The sequence below is a fragment of the Enhydra lutris genome, unplaced genomic scaffold (genome assembly GCF_002288905.1).
Source record: "Enhydra lutris kenyoni isolate GAN:26980312 unplaced genomic scaffold, ASM228890v2 scaffoldscaffold16, whole genome shotgun sequence".
Lineage (NCBI taxonomy): Eukaryota > Metazoa > Chordata > Mammalia > Carnivora > Mustelidae > Enhydra > Enhydra lutris.
The window spans coordinates 3,021,977-3,043,000 of record NW_019154100.1 but is presented as its reverse complement, the minus strand read 5'-3'; the positions used below and the strand labels follow the sequence as shown (position 1 = coordinate 3,043,000).

Here is a 21,024-nt window from a genome sequence, read left to right as displayed (position 1 = left end):
CCCGGGACGCTGGGATCATGACCTGAGCCAAAGGCAGAGGGTTTAACCCACTGAGCCACCCAGGTGTCCCATAAAACTAGGGTTTCAATGGGCATGGTGTTTGGATTTTTCTTACACTTTTTATTTTATTTTATTTTACTGATTTTTAAAGATTTTATTTGAGAGAGACAGCAGGAACAGGGGAAGGGGCAGAGGCAGAGGGAGAAAGAGACTCCCTGCTGAGCAGGGAATACAATGTGCGACTCAATTTCAAGACCTGGGATCATGACCTGAGCTGAAGACAGATGCTTAGCCAACTGAGCTACCCAGGCACCCTGGTCTTACACTTACACTCATTCCCCTTCCTCAAAAAAAGGGTACTATTAATTACATGGAATATAAAATCAACCTCTTTTAGAAAAAAACTTTGATGTTAACAATTTTAAAATTTGGCAATATCACTAAGTTTAGAAAACTGCACATTAAAATGTTTGATACTGATTTTAGGGCTTGCTAAATAACAAGGTCCTGTGTGTGTGTGTGTGTGTGTGTGTGTGTGTGTGTGTGTGTGTGTAAGTAGATCCCAGTGATATAAGGGACAATACTGTAATTTTAAGTTTACTTTTTGGAAACTTTAAAAACATTTCATAATTAAAATAAAATCTTAAGTGATAAGGCTTTTGACCAGTCCAAAACCTTATTTAAACAACAAAGCAGTCTAACTGTATTCAGGATTTAACTGCATTCAGGATCTTAAGAGCAGAAAAAGGGAGGGTGGGAAAAAAAAGAAGAAAATTTCCTTTTCCTCTTCTGACCAAAAGCTCAACCTAACTACAGTTGTAAAAATAAGCGGGAGATACAACATTACAATTGGGAATCAGAGTAAGATGGGCCTGAGTCCATCATACTTGCTACAAGATCCTGGAAAAGCACCTAATCTCTCTAATACTTAGTTTTCTTTTTCTTTGTAAAGTGATATTCATAGTTCCAGGAGGCCCTTGAGAACACCAAAAATGTGAATGAATGTAAAGACCCAAGCAGAGTGCTCAGCACAGCATTGTGGTCATCCTTGTCTTAAATATTCCTTTAGCTCCTTTTCTCATCCATCACTCATCCTCCCAAGCCCAGAGTGACCTCTGGTTTCCTATCCTATGGGAAGGACATAGGATAGGATCTGCTCTAATTTCCAAGGCATTTCATGCTTTGAAATTATTACTGTCTTTCCATTGCTGCAAAACATACAAGAAAAGAGCGAAGTAATTTCTGCTAGATACTGTGAGGAAAGCAATCTGATTAATCCATTAAAAAATGCTAGAGCCTTAATCTTTCTTGAGATACCAGTAGATGTATAAACAAGCAATGAAAAAGCAGTATAAAAAAATTAAAACTTTAGGAAATATTATAGGGAGTATTTTCTATACTGGGCAATTGCCACATAGTCACATTAATGCTGCCAAAGAGTCTACACCTCCCCAGCGCTAACTGGGAAGACTCCTATAAGCTATTCCTATGGCCCCCACCCCAACTCTGATTTCAGAGATCCATTCAAACATTTCACTTAAGCAAAACCCAAACAAACATAAGTTGTAGCAACAAAAAGTAGGCCACCCGAGAGAGTAGAAGAACAGAACATGAAAAGACTAGAAAAAGACGAAGGTTAGATGGAAAAGAGGGAGGCAGGAACAATGGGGAGGTGAGGAAATAAAGACAGAGTGGGGGACCCAAGGAGAGGCAAGGCAGGCCAGTTCTAAAGCATGAATGATGTCAGCTTGCCTCATTCTCTGAGAACAGGTTTAGCTACGTCTTAACTCCCCCAGAGAAGCAGGGAAGAAAACGTTGCCAGAAAAGTACTGCAGAGGTCCACACTATTATGTGGCTGATTGACCTGGGATGGCTCCACAAGACTTGGAACCAGGGAAAATTGCACTCACACAAAGAAGAGTGATTGTTTAACAGTCAGTTTTAATCAGTTAGCAAATATAACAGGACATATTTAAAAGTCAGTCTTAATCAATTAGCAAATATTTCAGGACACTGAATTTCCTTCATGTGGCTGCTTCCACAGAATATAAAAATCATCAAATGATTTTAGCCTCACAAATATAGGTTTCTTTTAAGACCTCAAGGACATATTTTCATATTATTTCTGTTAGTTTCTCTATTCACGTTACTGATTTTAGAGGCCAAACTCTTTTTCTTTTTAGCTTAACCATTTAATTTTGGAGGAGGGAATAAATACATTTTTGAAATCTTTTTTTCAAATCTTTTCTTCTACAAAACATAAAAGTTAGTCAAGTATACTAAGAAAAATCTAGATTTAACTGCAATATTGCAACAGACCTACTGGAAAATATGAAGCAAAAATTCCAATCCTAAGTCAACTGAATACATTATTGACTCCAAAATCACCGATTAAACAAAAGAAATTATATTTGCATTGATGTGCGAATCTGCATCCATTCTTGGTAGCATGTAATATATTCAACTGCTCAGCTCTAGCTGTCCTTGTAGCCATATTACCATATTATTCAAATGTATCTATCATTTATATGTAAATAGAGAAGATAAATGGCTTCTTCATAAGACAACAATTTTCAAATGATAAACAGACACAGGCAGACATTAGCAAGATAAAAATGTTGCAAATATGCATTCTATTATATATTAAAAAAAAACATGGAACCTATTTCAAATTTTTAAAAAAGTAGTGTGGTAATTACAAAATGGGATCCTAATACATTCACAATACCAACAGCTACTCTTCTCAATAAAAGTCTCCACCAATGTCATTTGTATCTTATAAATTACATGTTCTCAGATCCATCTGTGAAAATTGGGATGTTAATTATTATGGTTACATTTCATGATTCCACAGTTAAATGCTGAAGTGATGCTACATAAATACCATATGTTTTTCTAGGAGAAACGGAGAAAGATTAATTATGAGTTCAAGTCCAAGTCTTCTAGCAGTAACACTCTCAACACAATAAGATCATTACATTGTGTGCTATGCAAATTGGAAGTTTTAATTAATAGCTGAAACATGAACTGAGGGGGAAAACTATGAAGTCTAAATTGCAAGTATCAGGCTTTCCTCCACCCACCCAAAAAGAAAAAACATCTTAGTAAGAATGCTTCTGAGAAAACCAAGTTGTAAGTCCAAAGGAGGGGCAGGGGGGAATTATCATCTGTGAACTTCCTTTGATGCAGTGATCACTGTCATGTTTAATCCTATTTGATAAACCTAAAAATTATAGCATATCTGGTGACAAATAGGTTATTAAAAGATAATATATCTGATGAAAATTCAGTTTAACATTTTTCTGAATTTTTCAAAATTATACAAACTTACTAGATAATATACTTCAGTACAGCAACTTAAATAAGAAACTCTATCATAATACTACAAGAATTTTATTTATGTTTATAAAATCTGAATTCTTACTTTACTCACCACATATTCAAACACAAGTGTCAGTGTCTCCTTGGTATGGATGATGTCATGAAGCAGCACTATGTTAGCATGTTTTAGTCCTTTTAACAGAGAAGCTGTAAAACAAAGTAGACAGAGAGACGATGGGTAATAATCAACTAATATGTTTCATTATCATTTTGTCAGATGAGATATCTATTTTTCCATTTTCCAAGCCAATACCTATTCAGAATCAAGGGTAGTGGAACAGGGTTTTCATTTAGATGACGTGCTCCCCCGCCCCCAACTATTTCACGTGTTATTTGCTGTTAACCTTTAGTTAGATTCCATTATGGTCAGAGGACATACCTGGTATGCTTTCAATTGTTTTAAATTTGTGAAGGTTTGTTTCATTACCCAGGATGTGGTTTATAATGGTATGCATGCCATACTTATGGAAAATATATTCTGGTGAATTTGGGTGGAGAGCTCTATAAGTGTCAGTTAGATTCTGCTGGTTGACAATGTCGCTGAGTTCCTTTCTGTACTTGCTGACTTTCTGAATAATGGTTCTAACAGGGACTAAGAAAGAGTTGTTGACATTCCCCACTGTAACTGGGGATTTGTCAACTTCATTTTAATTCTGCCAGCTTTTGCTTTGTGCCTTTTGCTTGGTGGGTGGTGTTTACTGCCTATACCTTTAGGATTCCTATGCTTTCTTTGTGAACTGGCTCCTGTATCAATATATATGTCTCTCTGTCTTTGATAATTTTCTTTGCTCTGAAGCCTTTTTTATGGGATATTAACATAACCACTCAAGCTTATTTTTAATGATGTATCCTTTTACATCTTCTTTTAGCCTACAAATGTCATTAGATTTGAATATGTAAGTTTCTTATAAGCAGCCTATCATTGGGTCATGCGCTTTTTAAATCCAATCTGTCAACCTCTGACATTTAACTGATACTTAGACCATTTACATCATGTAAATATGAATATACTGGTCAGCTAACATTTCAATCTATTTTCCCTTGGGCATCTTGTAACTTAGTCTTCATTTTTTATTTGATTTTGTATTTTCTTCTATTTTTCCCCTGAGTTCAATTAACCGATTTCATTTTAATTTTGTGCATTTTTCTTCTTAGCTTTTGTATTACCACTTCAAGGTGGGCTTTTTAGGTTTCATATACCCAAGGGCCTGAATAAGAAAATCTAATTTAGATTACAGTTTGTTGTGTACAATTTTCTTTAATTTTATAGTTGTTTTTTGAAAAGCATTTTTATCAGCTGAAAGGCATTTGTTTTATATTTTCTGAATTTTTACAGCAGTTTTATATAGATGTGCTAAGGGACTGCATTCTTAGTTTGAGAGCTCTCTCTTACATCAGTTCTTCTCTCCTCTATGTAGGTACGGAGAGAGTCTGGGGTGTTCTGTTTCTTTTTCATTTCTACAGGATCCTTATTTTTTCCCCTATTCTTTCCTTTTTCACTTTCACTGCCATCTTCAAGGGGTACCATCCCTTCACTATATAGCTATATATCTGAATCTCTCCCCCAGCCAGCACTTTCCAATCCTATTCACTTTTTATCTTTTCTGTAGTCAGTACTGTGAACCTCATGCAGTCCCAGTTTTCCCTTTCCAGAGTGATTCTGTCTGCCTCATCTAAGTCCTCCATACCCCTCTACCCTTTTCACAGTCTCTTAAACCTGTCTGAAGCTTTTAAATTCTATTATTTCCCCCTGTACTGATAACCATTCAAGTAGAATATTCAAAGAACAGGAGCGTCCTCTAGCATTATTTATTTTAATTAACCTTCAATTTTGGTGTTTGGTATACAACCTGAAGAGAAAAAAGAAAGATGTTTTGCATGTGTTTTGTCAAGAACTTATAATCATTCATATATTCATCAAGTTATTTATTAAGAACCTAATTACTGTACCATCCATTTTTTTCAAAGAAATGGAACAAATAATCCTAAAATTTATATGGAACCAGAAAAGACCTCGAATAGCCAAAGCCATATTGAAAAAGAAAGCCAAAGTTGGTGGCATCACAATTCCGGACTTCAAGCTCTATTACAAAGCTGTCATCATCAAGACAGCATGGTACTGGCACAAAAACAGACACATAGATCAATGGAACAGAATAGAGAGCCCAGAAATAGACCCTCAACTCTATGGTCAACTAATCTTTGACAAAGCAGGAAAGAATATCCAATGGAAAAAAGACAGCCTCTTCAACAAATGGTGTTGGGAAAATTGGACAGCCACATGCAGAAAAATGAAATTGGATCATTTCCTTACACCACACACGAAAATAGACTCAAAATGGATGAAGGATCTCAATGTGAGAAAGGAATCCATCAAAATCCTTGAGGAGAACACAGGCAGCAACCTCTTCGACCTCAGCCGCAGCAACATCTTCCTAGGAACATTGCCAAAGGCAAGGGAAGCAAGGGAAAAAATGAACTATTGGGATTTTATCAAGATCAAAAGCTTTTGCACAGCAAAGGAAACAGTTAACAAAACCAAAAGACAACTGACAGAATGGGAGAAGATATTTGCAAATGACATATCAGATAAAGGGCTAGTGTCCAAAATCTATAAAGAACTTAGCAAACTCAACACCCAAAGAACAAATAATCCAATCAAGAAATGGGCAGAAGACATGAACAGACATTTCTGCAAAGAAGACATCCAGATGGCCAACAGACACATGAAAAAGTGCTCCACATCACTCGGCATCAGGGAAATACAAATCAAAACCACAATGAGATACCACCTCACACCAGTCAGAATGGCTAAAATTAACAAGTCAGGAAATGACAGATGCTGGCGAGGATGCGGAGAAAGGGGAACCCTCCTACACTGTTGGTGGGAATGCAAGCTGGTGCAACCACTCTGGAAAACAGCATGGAGGTTCCTCAAAATGTTGAAAATAGAACTACCCTATGACCCAGCAATTGCACTGCTGGGTATTTACCCTAAAGATACAAACGTAGTGATCCGAAGGGGCACGTGCACCCGAATGTTTATAGCAGCAATGTCTACAATAGCCAAACTATGGAAAGAACCTAGATGTCCATCAACAGACGAATGGATAAAGAAGATGTGGTATATATACACAATGGAATACTATGCAGCCATCAAAAGAAATGAAATCTTGCCATTTGCGACGACGTGGATGGAACTAGAGGGTATCATGCTTAGCGAAATAAGTCAATCGGAGAAAGACAACTATCATATGATCTCCCTGATATGAGGGAGAGGAGATGCAACATGGGGGGTTAAGGGTGTAGGAGAAGAATAAATGAAACAAGATGGGATTGGGAGGGAGACAAACCATAAGTGACTCTTAATCTCACAAAACAAACTGAGGGTTAATGGGGGGAGGGGGTTGGGGGGGTGGGATTATGGACATTGGGGAGGGTATGTGCTATGGTGAGTGCTGTGAAGTGTGTAAACCTGGCGATTCACAGACCTGTACCCCTGGGGATAAAAAGATATTATATGTTTAAAAAAAAATAAAACTTAAATTAAAAAAAAAAAAAAAAAAGAACCTAATTACTGGCCCTGGACAAACTCTTGATACCCAATAATACCGCAAAACCACATCTTTAGAAAAAGATTTATAGCACCAAGCATGAATCTTAATGGGTGTCTTCAGGTGACAATGATGTGTCAGTGTAGGTTAATCAATTGTAAGGAATGTACCACACTGGTGAGAGATCTTTATAGTAGGGGAGGCTTAAGGGCAGGGAGGAGATAGGTGGTGGTATGCAGGGAGTATATGAGAACTTGCCACTCAATTTTGCTGTGAGCCTAAAACTACATTAAAAAATAAACTCTATTAAAAAAAATAAAAATAAAGAGATACACCCATGTTTTAACATAAATAAAATAGCAAATCCAGATTATTTACACTTTACTCAAATAAAATGATATTACATACATCATGTAGCATATTTTAGGTATGTAACCACCACGCAAGAGGGGCTGCACTGGTCATTTCACCAGAAAGGCAGGGAGAAAGCATATGGATTGATAAGTTCTAGTACGAGCTCAATGAATGTGAGCAGTTGTTTTATTAGAGCTACTGCTATTGCTATGAATTTCTGTAGACTTCTATAAGCAAAACTGTTTCAGGACCATATACTGTATTCCTTAATCCCAAGACAAACTTTTGTAAGTCCAAAGAAGGCCATTCAGAAGGAAAATTAATTCATGTGGCTGGTTCCAACACTGGAAGACAACAAGAAGTATGTTCCCCCTGAAACTCAATCAGTAGTAACAGTGTATAGTCCAAAGCCAGGCAAGTCCAGGCTACATAATGAGGCTTTCTCTTCCATCTCACACAGACCTGCCATGGGCAAGTTAGTTGTATACACTAAAAATCTTACAGCAAAACACCTACAGGTTTATTTTATCTGAGCTTTGTAAATTAGCACACATGGGAAAACAATTACAACAATAAAATCACAGCATACAAACTGTGAAGGCACAACCATCATACAGACTTATGATAGAGTTTCATAGTATTAATTCCAACAATTTATAATCTTCCTTCTTTTAATTATTCAACTGGCCCATGAGCGTTCAACAGTTAAAACTTCATGAAATAGCTAGCTTTCAGATGTTAACCTGGGGACCAACCTTTGCTCATTTTAACAAGGACAGCTGGCCTGCACTAGACTCCCAAGGCAGATTCATCCTCAGAGATGGATTATTTCAAACCACAACAGGGTATTTGAAAACGATGACCAGGTATGGGACTTCACACCCACCAGGGACAGGACACAGACAAGTGAAATGAAGCAAGGGCCTAAAGGATCCCCGGGTTGTATGAAAGCAACCTGGCTTAGTGAGGCAAGTTTTGGAAATATATTATACAACAGGATTTGTAATCTTGTCCGATTTCATTTTTCAAGTTACCCCCTTAGCCTGTCAAATTCAGTAAGGATCCATCCTTATCAGCAACAACCCCGAAAAGGTACTGAAGCTCCCACTAAATTAAGAATCCCAGGCCCTGAGGATCCTTTGCCTTGGGATTTTTTTTTTAACTGTCTCCCCCAACCTCTGCCCCATTACCGCCTTTTTTCTCACCACTTACACCTAAATTGTTGCTCATTTCTCAAAGTAATGTCTTCACACTCATCATTTCCCATGGCATTTTTCCTACAATTTCAGGAAAATTGAATTGCTGCCATCATTCATCTTGGGGAAAAAATGGTTTGTTCCTGACAGTGACAAATATTATAGGAAAAAAGTCATGTCATTTCTTTATATATTTTTGGCCATTTCGACATGAAGACTCAAAGTCTCCAAACTTCTTTCTTGTAAGTCTCAATTATTACAGATTTCAGATTTCTAAATTCATTTATATACACTTTTAAAGTACACCATCAGTTAAAGAGGTACCAATATCTGTATTGGAAAGCAAACCCTCTTTCTTTTGAGCCTAACATCATTAATCTGCATTTGAAAAAGGACAGAGCCACTAACTGCACAGCTGAGGGCAGAGGAAAGGCATGGAAGGTCAGAAAACCATCCAGGATCTCTATCAACATCCTGTGAAGGTGACAGACACTCCCAGCAAGTTGCCAGAAACTGTAATTCCTGCTGTTACCAAGGCAAGCGAATCTCTTGGCTACCAAGTCAGACCAGTGATTAGCACCTCCAAGTTCTAAAGCCAATATGTCTCTCTTTCCAAGACAAACACTGTCAAAATAATACTCCATGTAATCCTGATAATATCCCGGATATAACACATGTTACTTTCTCATCGTTTACCGACAAACCAACCCTGTAACATTAGTGCTGGTAACTCCAGCATACTTGGTTTCTCACTTGGTTTCTCCACAAATTTTAAGTAAACATATGGCAACATTTTCAATTCATTTCACCACTGAGGTTTGAAAAAGTTCAACTGCACGTGATGTGAAAGACTTGTAATTTTAGGGTTGAGGGTAAAATTCTAACAGTTCCGAGACTGCGATGTTGAAACAATACAAAAACAGAAAGGTAAGTGTGCCTCTGACAAAGTCCCAGAAGGACAGAAGGACACATGGAGCCTCCCTTCATTTGGTAGCAGGCTTCAGATATCTGCTTATCGGTCATATTGAAACTTCCACCTCCCACTTTGAGAATAAACATCTTCAATTTCCATTCTGACTTGGAAGGGATAAATTTTGCCTAAACTCCAATTTCACCAGGATTAAATAAATTCTGAGCTAACAGAAGAGTTCAGAGTATGTTCATTTTCTTTTAAAGATTTTAGTTATTTATTTAAGAAAAAGAGAGAAAGAGAGCATGCACAAGCCTGGGGAGAAGCAGAAGGAGAGGAAGAAGGAGAGAATTCTCAAGCAAACACCTCCGTTAAGCATGGGGCCCAAAACAGGCCTGGATCTAATGACCCTGAGATCATGACCTGAGCTGAAGTCAGAGGCTTAACTGACAGCCACTCAGGAAACCCCAAAGTATGTTCATTTTATCACTCACAAGCAATGTTAATAGAGAAAGAAAGGACAAAACCCTTCTTTAATTTATCAGCTTTCTAAGTCATTATGTGATATCATACTAGGAAAGGACAGACCACAAATACACACAAGCTATCCTTGCTCACTCCCCCTTTAGCCTCTGGAAAGAAGTAGCGCATTCATATTTTCCTCTCTCTTTTTAAAAAATGTCTTCTTTTCCAGAGGGGTACACTTGGAGGGGCTGCTACTTCATGTTTCTAGAAGACAAACATTACTACACATTAAACCCAAGGAGCTAACCTTACCTCAAGCTACAACTTACAACAGACATGAACTTTTTCTTTAAGTGCACAGCTAACTAGCTCTAAGGCTGCTGAAATTCACTTTATACTAGAAATAATGAAAATACTTACTTTCAATGAGAAGTTACTTGCTAGTACATTTTGAATATTTTCATAGCTCAAGTATTCTGAATGGGAAAATCTGAAGGATAAAGAGAAGAAAAAAAAAAAATCCAACAATACCCTCCCCCAAAAATGCATGTAGAGAAAATAAGAGATCGCTCGTCTGTGTCTGTGAGGACTAGGTGGTCTAGACAGAGAAATGAACAGATACACAGCTCCTAGGTTAACCTGTAAGAGTTCTGCAGGGTATGCTGCCTACTTCAGCTACACAACAGGAGAGAGGCTGTGGTTTTACTTAGCTCCAGACCTTACCCTTACTGATATCTAATATGATAAATAAACACAAACACATGCACACACCCATAAACTAACAAATGAAAAAGTGCAAGAAACAGGTTAAAAATGGAACTGTATCTTTGACTCCATGTTTTGCTTTTTATACACTGTATGCACACACATACAGAGAGTCATCTCTGTGTTACGGGAAAAAGAGGTCATGGATCACCCAAAACACAAGGTCAAAATGTGATATCATATAAACTTAATTAAGCTAAAATCACATTATAGGATTTGGAAACATGTTTCTTGACCACCAGGTACCATCCAAACATGGAAAAATAATACAGCATGTTAGGATCACTTTATAAACATCATGTAAATCGCTTTCTAGCCGCTGTTTAAAAAAAAAAAAAAAAAAAGTCTACTGTTTTTACTTGCTCTGGAGCTAAGTTCTTCTATTCAGGGATAGACAGAAATTCAATCCCACTGCATATTCTTCCTGCTTTGCTCCACTCCTAATATCCCCAACATCGCAACCCTGAATGAGATGTGGTATTAGAAATTACAGACCCGAGCACTCCCTCTTGCGACGGATACCTGTTTATCCCCCACCTCACTACTGGCAAAGGGCAGCCTGCGGGGGGATACCTCCACACTGCAGTCTCACAGGACCACCAGGAATGCTTACTAAATCACTTCAAAGAACAAATACCTCTCATAGTATAGCTGAACCACATAAAACTGTCAATATTTGACATTTTTGACCTACTAACACAGCAATTTCACATGGTTCTGCCTAATAGAGTTTACCTGGCTCAGAGCAATTTTAACTTTATCACAAAGGCGTCGTTACTTTTACCAATGTTATTGTTCAAACTGATTAATCTGCCACCAAAGTGTGTACAGGGGGCGGGGGAGGAAGCTGCTTATCAAACTAGGTTATAGCTGAGGGGAGGAATCTGGAAACAATTTAATTTTCTACATGTACCTTTCCATATCATTTGAATTGTTGACAATACAGATACATTCCTTTTAGACTACAAACAAGGTCTTGAAAAGTTCTTTGTTACAAGTGGGTTGGCTAAAGCGAACTGAAATAACACTAAAAAGGCATACAGATGTTTAACTACACAATTAACACATCTACAGTAATGAATCATTGTAACTGCAATGTGATCCTTCACTACTAATCCCGCCTCATTACTAAACCCTCCTTGCCAGGGCACTGGTGCAAATGCTTGCATCTTATAAGGGGCTCTTTTCCTACCTTGGAACACAGCAGGCCCCGTATCAGCCTGTAATTTGCTCCCACATCAGGAGTTAATCCAAAATGTTGAAACTGTTCCTTGTCTAAATAGTTACTTTCCTGCATTAAGATTAATGTACTCACTGAAAAAGATTCCGAGTTTGATTGTCTCCAATTACCCCCAGATGAACCTGTAAATGACCCACCAGCTGCTTTTCCATGCAGTAGCTGATCCTGTTCCCATTTGCCACTAGAAAGATCCAAGCATGTATGTATGGGAAAGCAGAGAGGTGGTTTTCTCTTATGTAAACATCTTGCTAGTAACTTCTGCAGAAACAAATCTTGCTAAGTGACAGGGTTGGGAATAGTGGTACTTACGCTCCAGGTACTTTTGTCTTCAATGCAGGAACTGAGGGTTTCTGGAAGACTTGGTAACAGAAGAGCTGTTTTTTGTCTGCCTATAGTAACTAGGCACTACAGTAACTAAGTTTAAAAACTGTTAGGTGGTTTGCTGTATTTGAACTACTTTATACTTTATTACTTGTGGGTTAAACGTATAGTCAGTAGGAATACTACAAAGTATACAATTTAAAAAAATGTGTGGTTTGGCACCAAGCCCCTCATGTCTTCTGGTTAGGAAGAATAAACATTGGAACCATAATAGCTATCACTGTTCAACGAGATGTAACTCAATCCCAATCCTTACATGAAAATATGTGAAGAGCTATTTTTGTATTTCACAAAAATAAACAGAAGTATAAAGTCAGAAAATATTTTCTTTGCCATGGCTTCAAGTCCCAGGACCTAGGGGCTTGCCCATAAGATACGTGACTTTGCAAGATACCATTCCGGTGGTGGAGCGCAGTCAGATTCCTCCACAAAGCCGGGTAATTTTACAGCTTATTTCCAGACACGGGAAACTCTACTGCCCTTTGTCAGGAATCAGACTGGTCAAGTCACCACCACCACTGGCACAGGCCCGCCAGGAGGTGTTTCTCAAAGCATGGTCCTTCAATGATCCACTCCATACCAACCGCTGGCAATGCAAATTCATTGGACTCTATCTCAAACCACCAGATCCAAAATTGCGGGGATGGGACCTAAGAATCAGTCACGAAATATTTATTTAATATCTACCGTGTGCCAATCACCAGGAAAAACACAGACAAAACTCCTGTCCCTATGAAGCTGACATTCAATATTTTGACCAAGCCTTCTATTCAATGCTTATGCATCCTCAAGCTTAAAAATCATTGTGTTATGGTTTTGATAGGGAGAAACGGGTAGCATGTTTGTGGGCTGCGTGTGTGTGTGTACGCATGTGTTTATGCACTTAGTCACACTGCAATCTATTCACCGTTCCATAAGCAAATCAAAAGAAACAGCAAGACAATCAATCAGTTGGTTTACCTGGTATCTATTACCCTCTCTCTCTCTCCCACCCCCGTCTCTCTTACACACGTGCACGCGCACACCCACACCCACACACACACAACTGCTGAGACAGATGTCACTGGAAGATAAAAAGTATTGGGCTAGAAGGAAAAGAGAATTCTTTATTCGGAAATTTTGTATTTTTAAAAATGTGTGCATTTTTTCCTGTTCAGTTAAAAAAAAAAAGGTTATAAAGCTTTTTCATATAAATGTTGGTAAGGTCATCATTATATGGGCTTTTCAATGCCACAATTTTTGAGATCTGTGAAGGAATAAGGTTTTATGTAAAATGCTGGCAATAAGCCCTTCATCAGAACCAGTGCTTTGATAAGCAAATACAATTAGCAGGTCTAGAGATACCATAAACAGATCATGAACACAGAAGGAAGAAGGGAAAGACTATAAAAAATGAAGATGGATTTTGGATGGGGTTAATTCTTACCCTTGAATATTCCCTGAATTGAAATTTCAAACATACCACTAGTTCATGTGACTTAATAACACAGTCAAAGCTATAAAAGTTTCAAATTACAACTTAATTCGGTGGAAAGTGCACAGGCCCCCAGCACCAGATACCCCACAGGCGGGCAATAGAGCTTCCACCTTCCCATGACAAAACTGTCCCCTGGCCTGGACAAGGCTTTGAAATCCTTCCTACTGCCCCCAATCAGTGGTGGCCCTCGTGGGGACCCGAGCTCATCTCGGCCCAGCTGAGGGACCTCTGTCGCTGATGGTAAGGTCGCTAATACCCTGCCTCCCAATTTGCTCCCCTCCCCCCAGGCCTTCCTTCCTGTCCGGGCTCAGTGATGCTCAACAACTAAATGACACGGTGCCCATCGTTCTAGCCCCACGTCAGCGTTCAGGGAGTGGACATGTTATTTAATGTCAGAAAGATAATAAAGGGTTTGGCCGGGGGCTGCCTTCTGAATCGTATGGGGGCAGGACTGGCAAGCTCCAGCCTCTGAGCGCTCTCATTTCTCGTCTCTTCTTCTGGCTACGGCAGCCTGTGAAGGAGATTTTTTCTGTATTTGGAAATACACAAAAAGCAAGACAGGAAAACAAATATGCCTACAAAGTATAGAGCGATCTCTCAAGTGTTCAGTATCCAGAAGTATATGATGATAAAAAATAAAATGATGCCAAGTTACATGAGTAAAATGTTAATGAATTTGGGGAGCAGCTCCCCCCACCCCGCCTTCCCTGAACATGAGGACGGCCTAAATCCATACACTAGAGAAGCCACTTCAGTACAAGAACGATAAGAACGGCTTTTAAAAATCTTAACAGAGTCTCATGTTATCTTCTTTAAAGTCTCTATCTAGTTGTCCAAAACTGGCAACATCTTAGAAGTATTAGATTTCATGCAAGGTATGATACACTTGTGGATGATAAAACATTTCTCTGCTGTGATAACTGTGGGGGTAAAGTTACAGATAAGGTGTATATTACATGTTTTAAGTTTCTAAATTAGCATGGTGACTTCCAATTGTCGTGGTAGTTAAAAAACAAATTGCCATTGGAGAAAATGACAAAGGGGAGATAAAGGAGTTTCTCGACTATGGTCTCAAGCTTTGCACCTTCGTCTCCTCCCAAGAAGAATCTGTCGATACATTCACCCAGCCAGGAAACTGACTCCTGACACTCGAGCTTCAAATGCTATGACTGCAGAGGGGCTTTTCTTAGTGTCTCTCCAAGGGATGCTTAAGCCTGGCACTGACAATAGTTTCTGCTCATATGACCTGCCTCCATGTAAGAAATGTAAGAAGCAGCTCCTGAGAATATGGGAAGCATGCGCTGTCATAAGCGTCACCGCGGGATTCTCAAATGTGTTCCAACTCCTACCGATCGACATTGCCCTTTCTAATAAAACTTCCTTAAAACAAACAAAACAAAACAAACTTCTTCTTGCTTCATAAACATTATACACACACAAATGCATACACATATATGTCAAATCTTAGTGCATTAAATACATCTGTGATTTGACACACACACAGGGTGACTGACCCATCATGCACGCGAGTTTTTGAGTGTCACTTTCCACCGTGTATAATACAACTCTTCATTTGAAAACTAAAGAAACTGAAATACACAGCAGTCTGGCCCTAAGGCTCAACTCCTGGCCCACAGCCTCCCCAATACAGTGTAAATCTATCTCTGGGATCAAAATCACAATTATCTGCTTCTCTCACAGTCTTGGTTTTCTTGTCTTCTTTCCTAGTGCTTTGCTATGGTCATTGGTTTCTCTTTATCTTCATAGCTACCCAGGTAAAAACCGTGAAGCTAAGAAGACCAGAGGCCATCGGAGGCACCTGTGCAGTCACATACCTACACGAGAGAGGTCTAAAAAGACAGTAATAAGAAAAGAGCTAAAGGGGGGCACCTGGGTGGCTCAGTGGGTTAAGCCTCTACCTTAGGCTCAGGTCCTGATCTCAGGATCCTGGGACAGAGTCCCTTCTTCAGGCTCTCTGCTCAGTGGGGAGCCTGCTTCCCCTCTCCTCTGCCTGCCTACTTGTGATCTTTCTCTCTCTCTCTCTCTGTCAAATAAATAAAATCTTTTTTAAAATTTTTTAAAAAGGAGAGAGCTAAAGGGAAAATTGCAATTCAGATTGGCTTTTATTTATTTTTAAATTTATTTATTAGTCAGAGAGAGATAGAACAGAAGTAGGGGAGAATGTCAGGTAGAGAAGAAACAGGCTCCCCGCCGAGCTAGGAGCCTGATATGGACTCAATCCCAGGCTTCTGGGACCATGACCTGAGCCCAAGGCAGATGCTTAACCAACTGAGCCACCCAAGCATCCCTCAAATTGGCCTTTAAAATTGTCCATCTGGGGTGCCTGGGTGGCTCAGTCGTTGAGCATCTGCCTTTGGCTCAGGTCATGATCCCAGGGTCCTGGGATGAAGCCCTGCATCAGGCTCCCTACCCAGAGGGAAGCCTGCTTCTCCCTCTTCCACTCCCCCTGCTTGTGTTCCCTCTTGCTGTCTCTCTCTCTCCCTCTCTGTCAAATAAATGAATAAAATCTTTAAAAATAATAATAAATAAAAATTGTCTGTCTGATCGAGGCTCTTCTCTTCTTTGAAACTTTCAAGGACTGCTTAACAGGACTCATGGAACCCACACAAAAAGGGGTCTTGAAGGAGCTCTCCCCACTCTACCCCATGCTCTGTACTCCAGCCATATGGTTGCACAGCTCTGTTGCCCGGATGCTCCTCCCTCTGCCCTTCGGGCTCCCACAGCCTCAGAGCCCCTCCTTCGTATCAGCTATTCAGATCTTAAGTTGGCTATCATTTCCTTCGGAAGTCTCTGCAGGCTGCCAGGGCTCAGGTTAGGGCATTTTTGATGAGTCTGTCCCCACTGTGAGGTGTCTCATCCCGGTGTTATAATTACCTGATTCCCTATTTCCACCTGTCTGTATCCCCCATCACTCATTATTTGCTCTTACTCCAGCTGTGCTCATAGCACGAAATTCAGGGCTGAGTTTAGAGAAGATGCCTGATAAGTGCAGATTAAATAATGCATGCATAAACATGAAAAATAAAATCCTTAAACGATATTCCATAACTTGCCATCAGCGGCACAGTTCCTAATGTGGCACTCTGCTGTTGGTTGGTTATCTTCTTATAATGTGTTTAGTTCAGCCGGATATGTTGATCGAAATAAATGTATTCTTATTGTGTAATAACTGACAAACACACTGAGGCTATAGATTTCACTGAATTTTAAAAAGAAGCAAAGAAGTATCCTACCGATAGGATGTCATTAGGAGTTTCCCTTTCATAAGAAGATGAAATGCTATATACTACCGCTGTAACTAAGAAGTCATTATTTTATTTCCACTCATATTTCAGATTATGGAAGAGATGGTAAAAGATTTATTTGAAATTCTATTCCAAGAAGCTCATGTTAGAAACTGATATTACACCCTAACATTCTACCCAGAAGAAGAGAAGCTTATAAACAATAAGGCAACATCAATGAAAAAAGAAAAGGTTCTAAACCTTAGGTAGGTTTACAACAGAGTGAAATCCAACCCACAGGCTTGGTTTGTTTGGCTTCTGCAACGTTTTAGAAATTTATTAAGTATTTAAAAACTGGAGGATCTCACATAAAATGCATTATACTTTGGCTTTTCTAGAAAAACCAAATGTGGATATAAGTTGTATGCCCGGAGCTACACAACTGCCCTCCACCTAAGACAACACCGCTACAATTCCCCACCTTCCTTGTCCTCCAAGAGCAGCGGAGACTCTAGAGCCTGATATTGGATAGACATTGAAGTTTGTGATCTCTGAATCAACGTTTGTGTGTCATGTATAAAACTCCATCACTTTGACTGCATAAGCTAAAGTAACACTTACGAGGAAACTGGAACGGCCAATTCAAAGTGGGTTTTATGAGTTCCACAGACCACACAGTTAATAAGAAAGGGGACTAGAAAGAGAATGAGGAAAATGTTCCTACAGCAAGATCACAATGCCTACCAAAGAAGAACAGACAGAAATGAAATTATAACCATTTCAAACTGCACATCTCTAAGCCCCACCGAGACTCACTAGGTGGAACAGGAACCCCTTAGAACTTTTAGCACAGGACTTTTCTCCCCCCACATCATTTTGAATACAGATTCACTGACTGACAGATCTAAACAGGACTTGGAGGATATTCAGTCCAACTGATGCACTTTCTTAGGTAAGAACATCGAGGCCCCAGAGAGATTGTCAAAAGTCATACAATTTGGTACATCACTTCTCCTTTCTTGCCCTCTTTTTCTCCAATTCGTTCTCAGAGATCTAGGGAAAATGTCACATAGGCATTAAATATCTGATAATTACATCCTAGCAAAATGAGAAATAAAGAAACAAAATGGACCAATTCAAGGTAGCGACAGCTAGCTGAGGGCCAAGCTGCGTCAAGAGCCAGGTCTCTGATTTCCAAACCACTTTGCCAGGCTTCTGCCTGGAAAACTGCAGGGTTTAAAAAGTCTGAGAGAACTACAGGCATGACGGTCTGACAGACCCCATCCCCCAACACACCAACACAGGACTGAAGGGGGAGGAGAGCAATTATCTGGGAGGAAACCCAAACATGAAATTCAAAGCAAATTAATCCAAATAATTGAACACTGGCAAGGATTTAAGTAATAAATACACTCATACACTATTTGAGGCCAGATGTTACTGAGATACAAGAGGAGATTGGTCAACATCTATTAAAAATTAAAATACTTCCCAGGGGGCCTTGGTGGCACAGTCGGTTGAGCGTCAGACTCTGGGTTTCAGCTTAGGTCGTGATCTCAGGGTGCTGGGATCGAGGCCCATGTTAGGCTCTATGCTCAGCACAAATTCTGCTTGGGATGCTCTCTCCCTGTCTCTCTGCCCCTCCTGCTCATGAGCATTATTTATTTAAATAAATAAATCTTAAAAATTAAAATATTTCCCATAGGGCAAGTATTAAATCAGCATTTCTCCTGGAAATTTATAGACATAGATGTAGAAATAAGCAAAGATATGTTAATAACAACGTTCTCTTTATGTTTTTAATAAACAGTGGAAAATCTGAAATATTCTTAACTGTCCTAAATTAACTGTGGTCTGGTTAAATAAAATATGGCACATTAGGGTGCCTGGGTGGCTCAGTGGGTTAAGCCTCTGCCTTCGGCTCAGGTCATGATCTTGAGGTCCTGGGATCAAGCCCCGCATCGGGGTCTCTGCTCAGCAGGAAGCCTGCTTCCCCCTCTCTCTCTCTGCCTGCCTCTCTGCCTACTTGGGATCTCTGTCTGTCAAATAAATAAATAAATAATCTTTAAAAAAAATATGGCACATTAATATAACAAAAAATGTCTATCTATTAAAATGAAAGCAATACTTCTATAAGTATTAACAATAAAACATGTTTAAGATATATTTAGTTGGGGTGGGAAGGGGGAAAGGGGGACATCAAGTTGAAAGCAGTATGTAGTTAAAAGGGAAGTGAGAGGGGATGGTAATACTCTAGACACTTTGAACAGACAGCCTGTGCTGAATGATACCAGGCTCAGGAAATAAAGTGTGGATGGAGTGGTAGTTTACTTTTTTCCTTATACTCACTATAAGAGAGTTTAATTTTTTTTACCTCGATCATCTATTGTTTAATATAAATGTAGCTGATAAAAAATTAATGAAAAATTTTTCAAAATTCTTTTGTTCTCTACAGGTACCTATTTAACCAAGTAATTATTCATTCATTCAACTAACATTTATTATACACCTATGATCTGTTTGCAATTGTCTAACCTTGGAAGATGTGGAAAGGTACTGCAAGTGCTGAAAGATTTGAAGATTTTCCTCCTCCAGAAATATGAGCTAAAATCACACTCTGCTTAGGTTAGCTATGGAGTAGACAAGCATCCAAGAACAACTCCAAATTGCTTGGTATGAACTGCTGAGAGAAATGTTCTGATGAGTACAATCAACAGCCTTGCTTCCCCAAATAAGATAAAGCAATGGGACCAAAAACAAGTAAGTTTCCTTGCCACACCCTCCCCTCCCCTGAATCTTCTGCTGGAGTCTTGGAAGGAAAGAAGGTAATGAGAAATGAAGTTCTGCTTGCCCTCCCCTCATTCATACATAACAGCTCTGGGGAAATGGACCAACAAGAAAGTGAACGGCTTTCTGACAAGGGTAAAGGGAAATGACATGGCAGTATGTGAGATTGTGATGTGAGATTGTGGGATACCATTTTGGCTACTTATTTTTTTTTTAAGATTTTATTTATTTATTTGATAGAGAGAGACACAGCGAGAAAGGAAACACAAGCAGGAGGAGTGGGAGATGGAGAAGCAGGCTTTCCACCGAGCAGGGAGCCCAATGCGGGGCTCCATCCCAGTACCCTGGGATCATGACCCAAGCCAAAGGCAGATGCTCAACAACTGAGCCACCCAGGCACCCCTCATTTTGGCTATTTAGATGATGCTTATTTCTCTTCCAATGAATCACTTCATAAACAAGGCAAGCGACTGACCCATGACCAGGTAATGAATGATCACACCCACGGCTGGCCATTCCTATCCTCTGCCCTGACTCTAGTTAACCCTAACCTGGCACGGTGGACTGGGCAACTGATGCGTTTGTATTTTTTCCCTCTTTTCCTGGTACTTCAACAAATGCATGTATTTCTTTGACCCATTTTAGCACCTGGGGTACTGCTCAGTTGGATGGAAATGTGCAGATAAGCAAGCTACTTCTGTAAACACTCTGGAGGTCATACAGAGAATGCTCAGCAATAGCACAGACTGTGGAGCCTCAAAGAATCTTATCTAGATCCTCATGTTAAGCAAAACTTCTACACTCAAGTCAGTGAGAAAGTCCACACAAATAACTTTATTATCACAGGATCTATGTAAGTGCCATAGAGAGGAACAGCTGAATGACCAAAATACTAAGGAAATGAAGAAGAAAACGAAGTAACTCCCAACTGGAGAAAGTGTGGAGTCTTGTAATAGAGGCGCCATATATATTGCTGTAGAAAAAAACCATGGATGTGCTATAAGGAGATAGAACATTCAAAGCTCAAGAAACTTGAGTGTGAGGGGGAAAAAAAGAGTCATGGATGAACAAACAGTATGTAGTTTATTTTGGCTAAAAAAACAATGTCTCAAGGGAAGTAATGGGACAAAGTTTGATACAAAGGTTGGGTCCCCACAGCTCAGGTTCTTTTGGAGTTTAATTACTATTTTATACAAAAAAGAAGGGAGGGCTGAACAGGACCTGAATTCCTAGAAGGTTCATCAGGCAGGAATAGAATAGACTGCTGTC

At 39.4% G+C, this 21,024-nt stretch overlaps 1 protein-coding gene across 2 annotated transcripts in view; it reads right to left on the bottom strand.

Annotated features, from left to right (window-relative positions):
* Positions 1-21,024, bottom strand: part of LOC111147311 (cyclin dependent kinase 14) — a 584,276-nt gene that overhangs the window by 330,633 nt on the left and 232,619 nt on the right. For both annotated transcript variants that reach the window (XM_022503295.1, XM_022503296.1), the window contains one exon: positions 3,434-3,528. In XM_022503295.1, the coding sequence (XP_022359003.1) occupies positions 3,434-3,528 (95 nt within the window). The remainder of the gene's footprint in view (positions 1-3,433; positions 3,529-21,024) is intronic.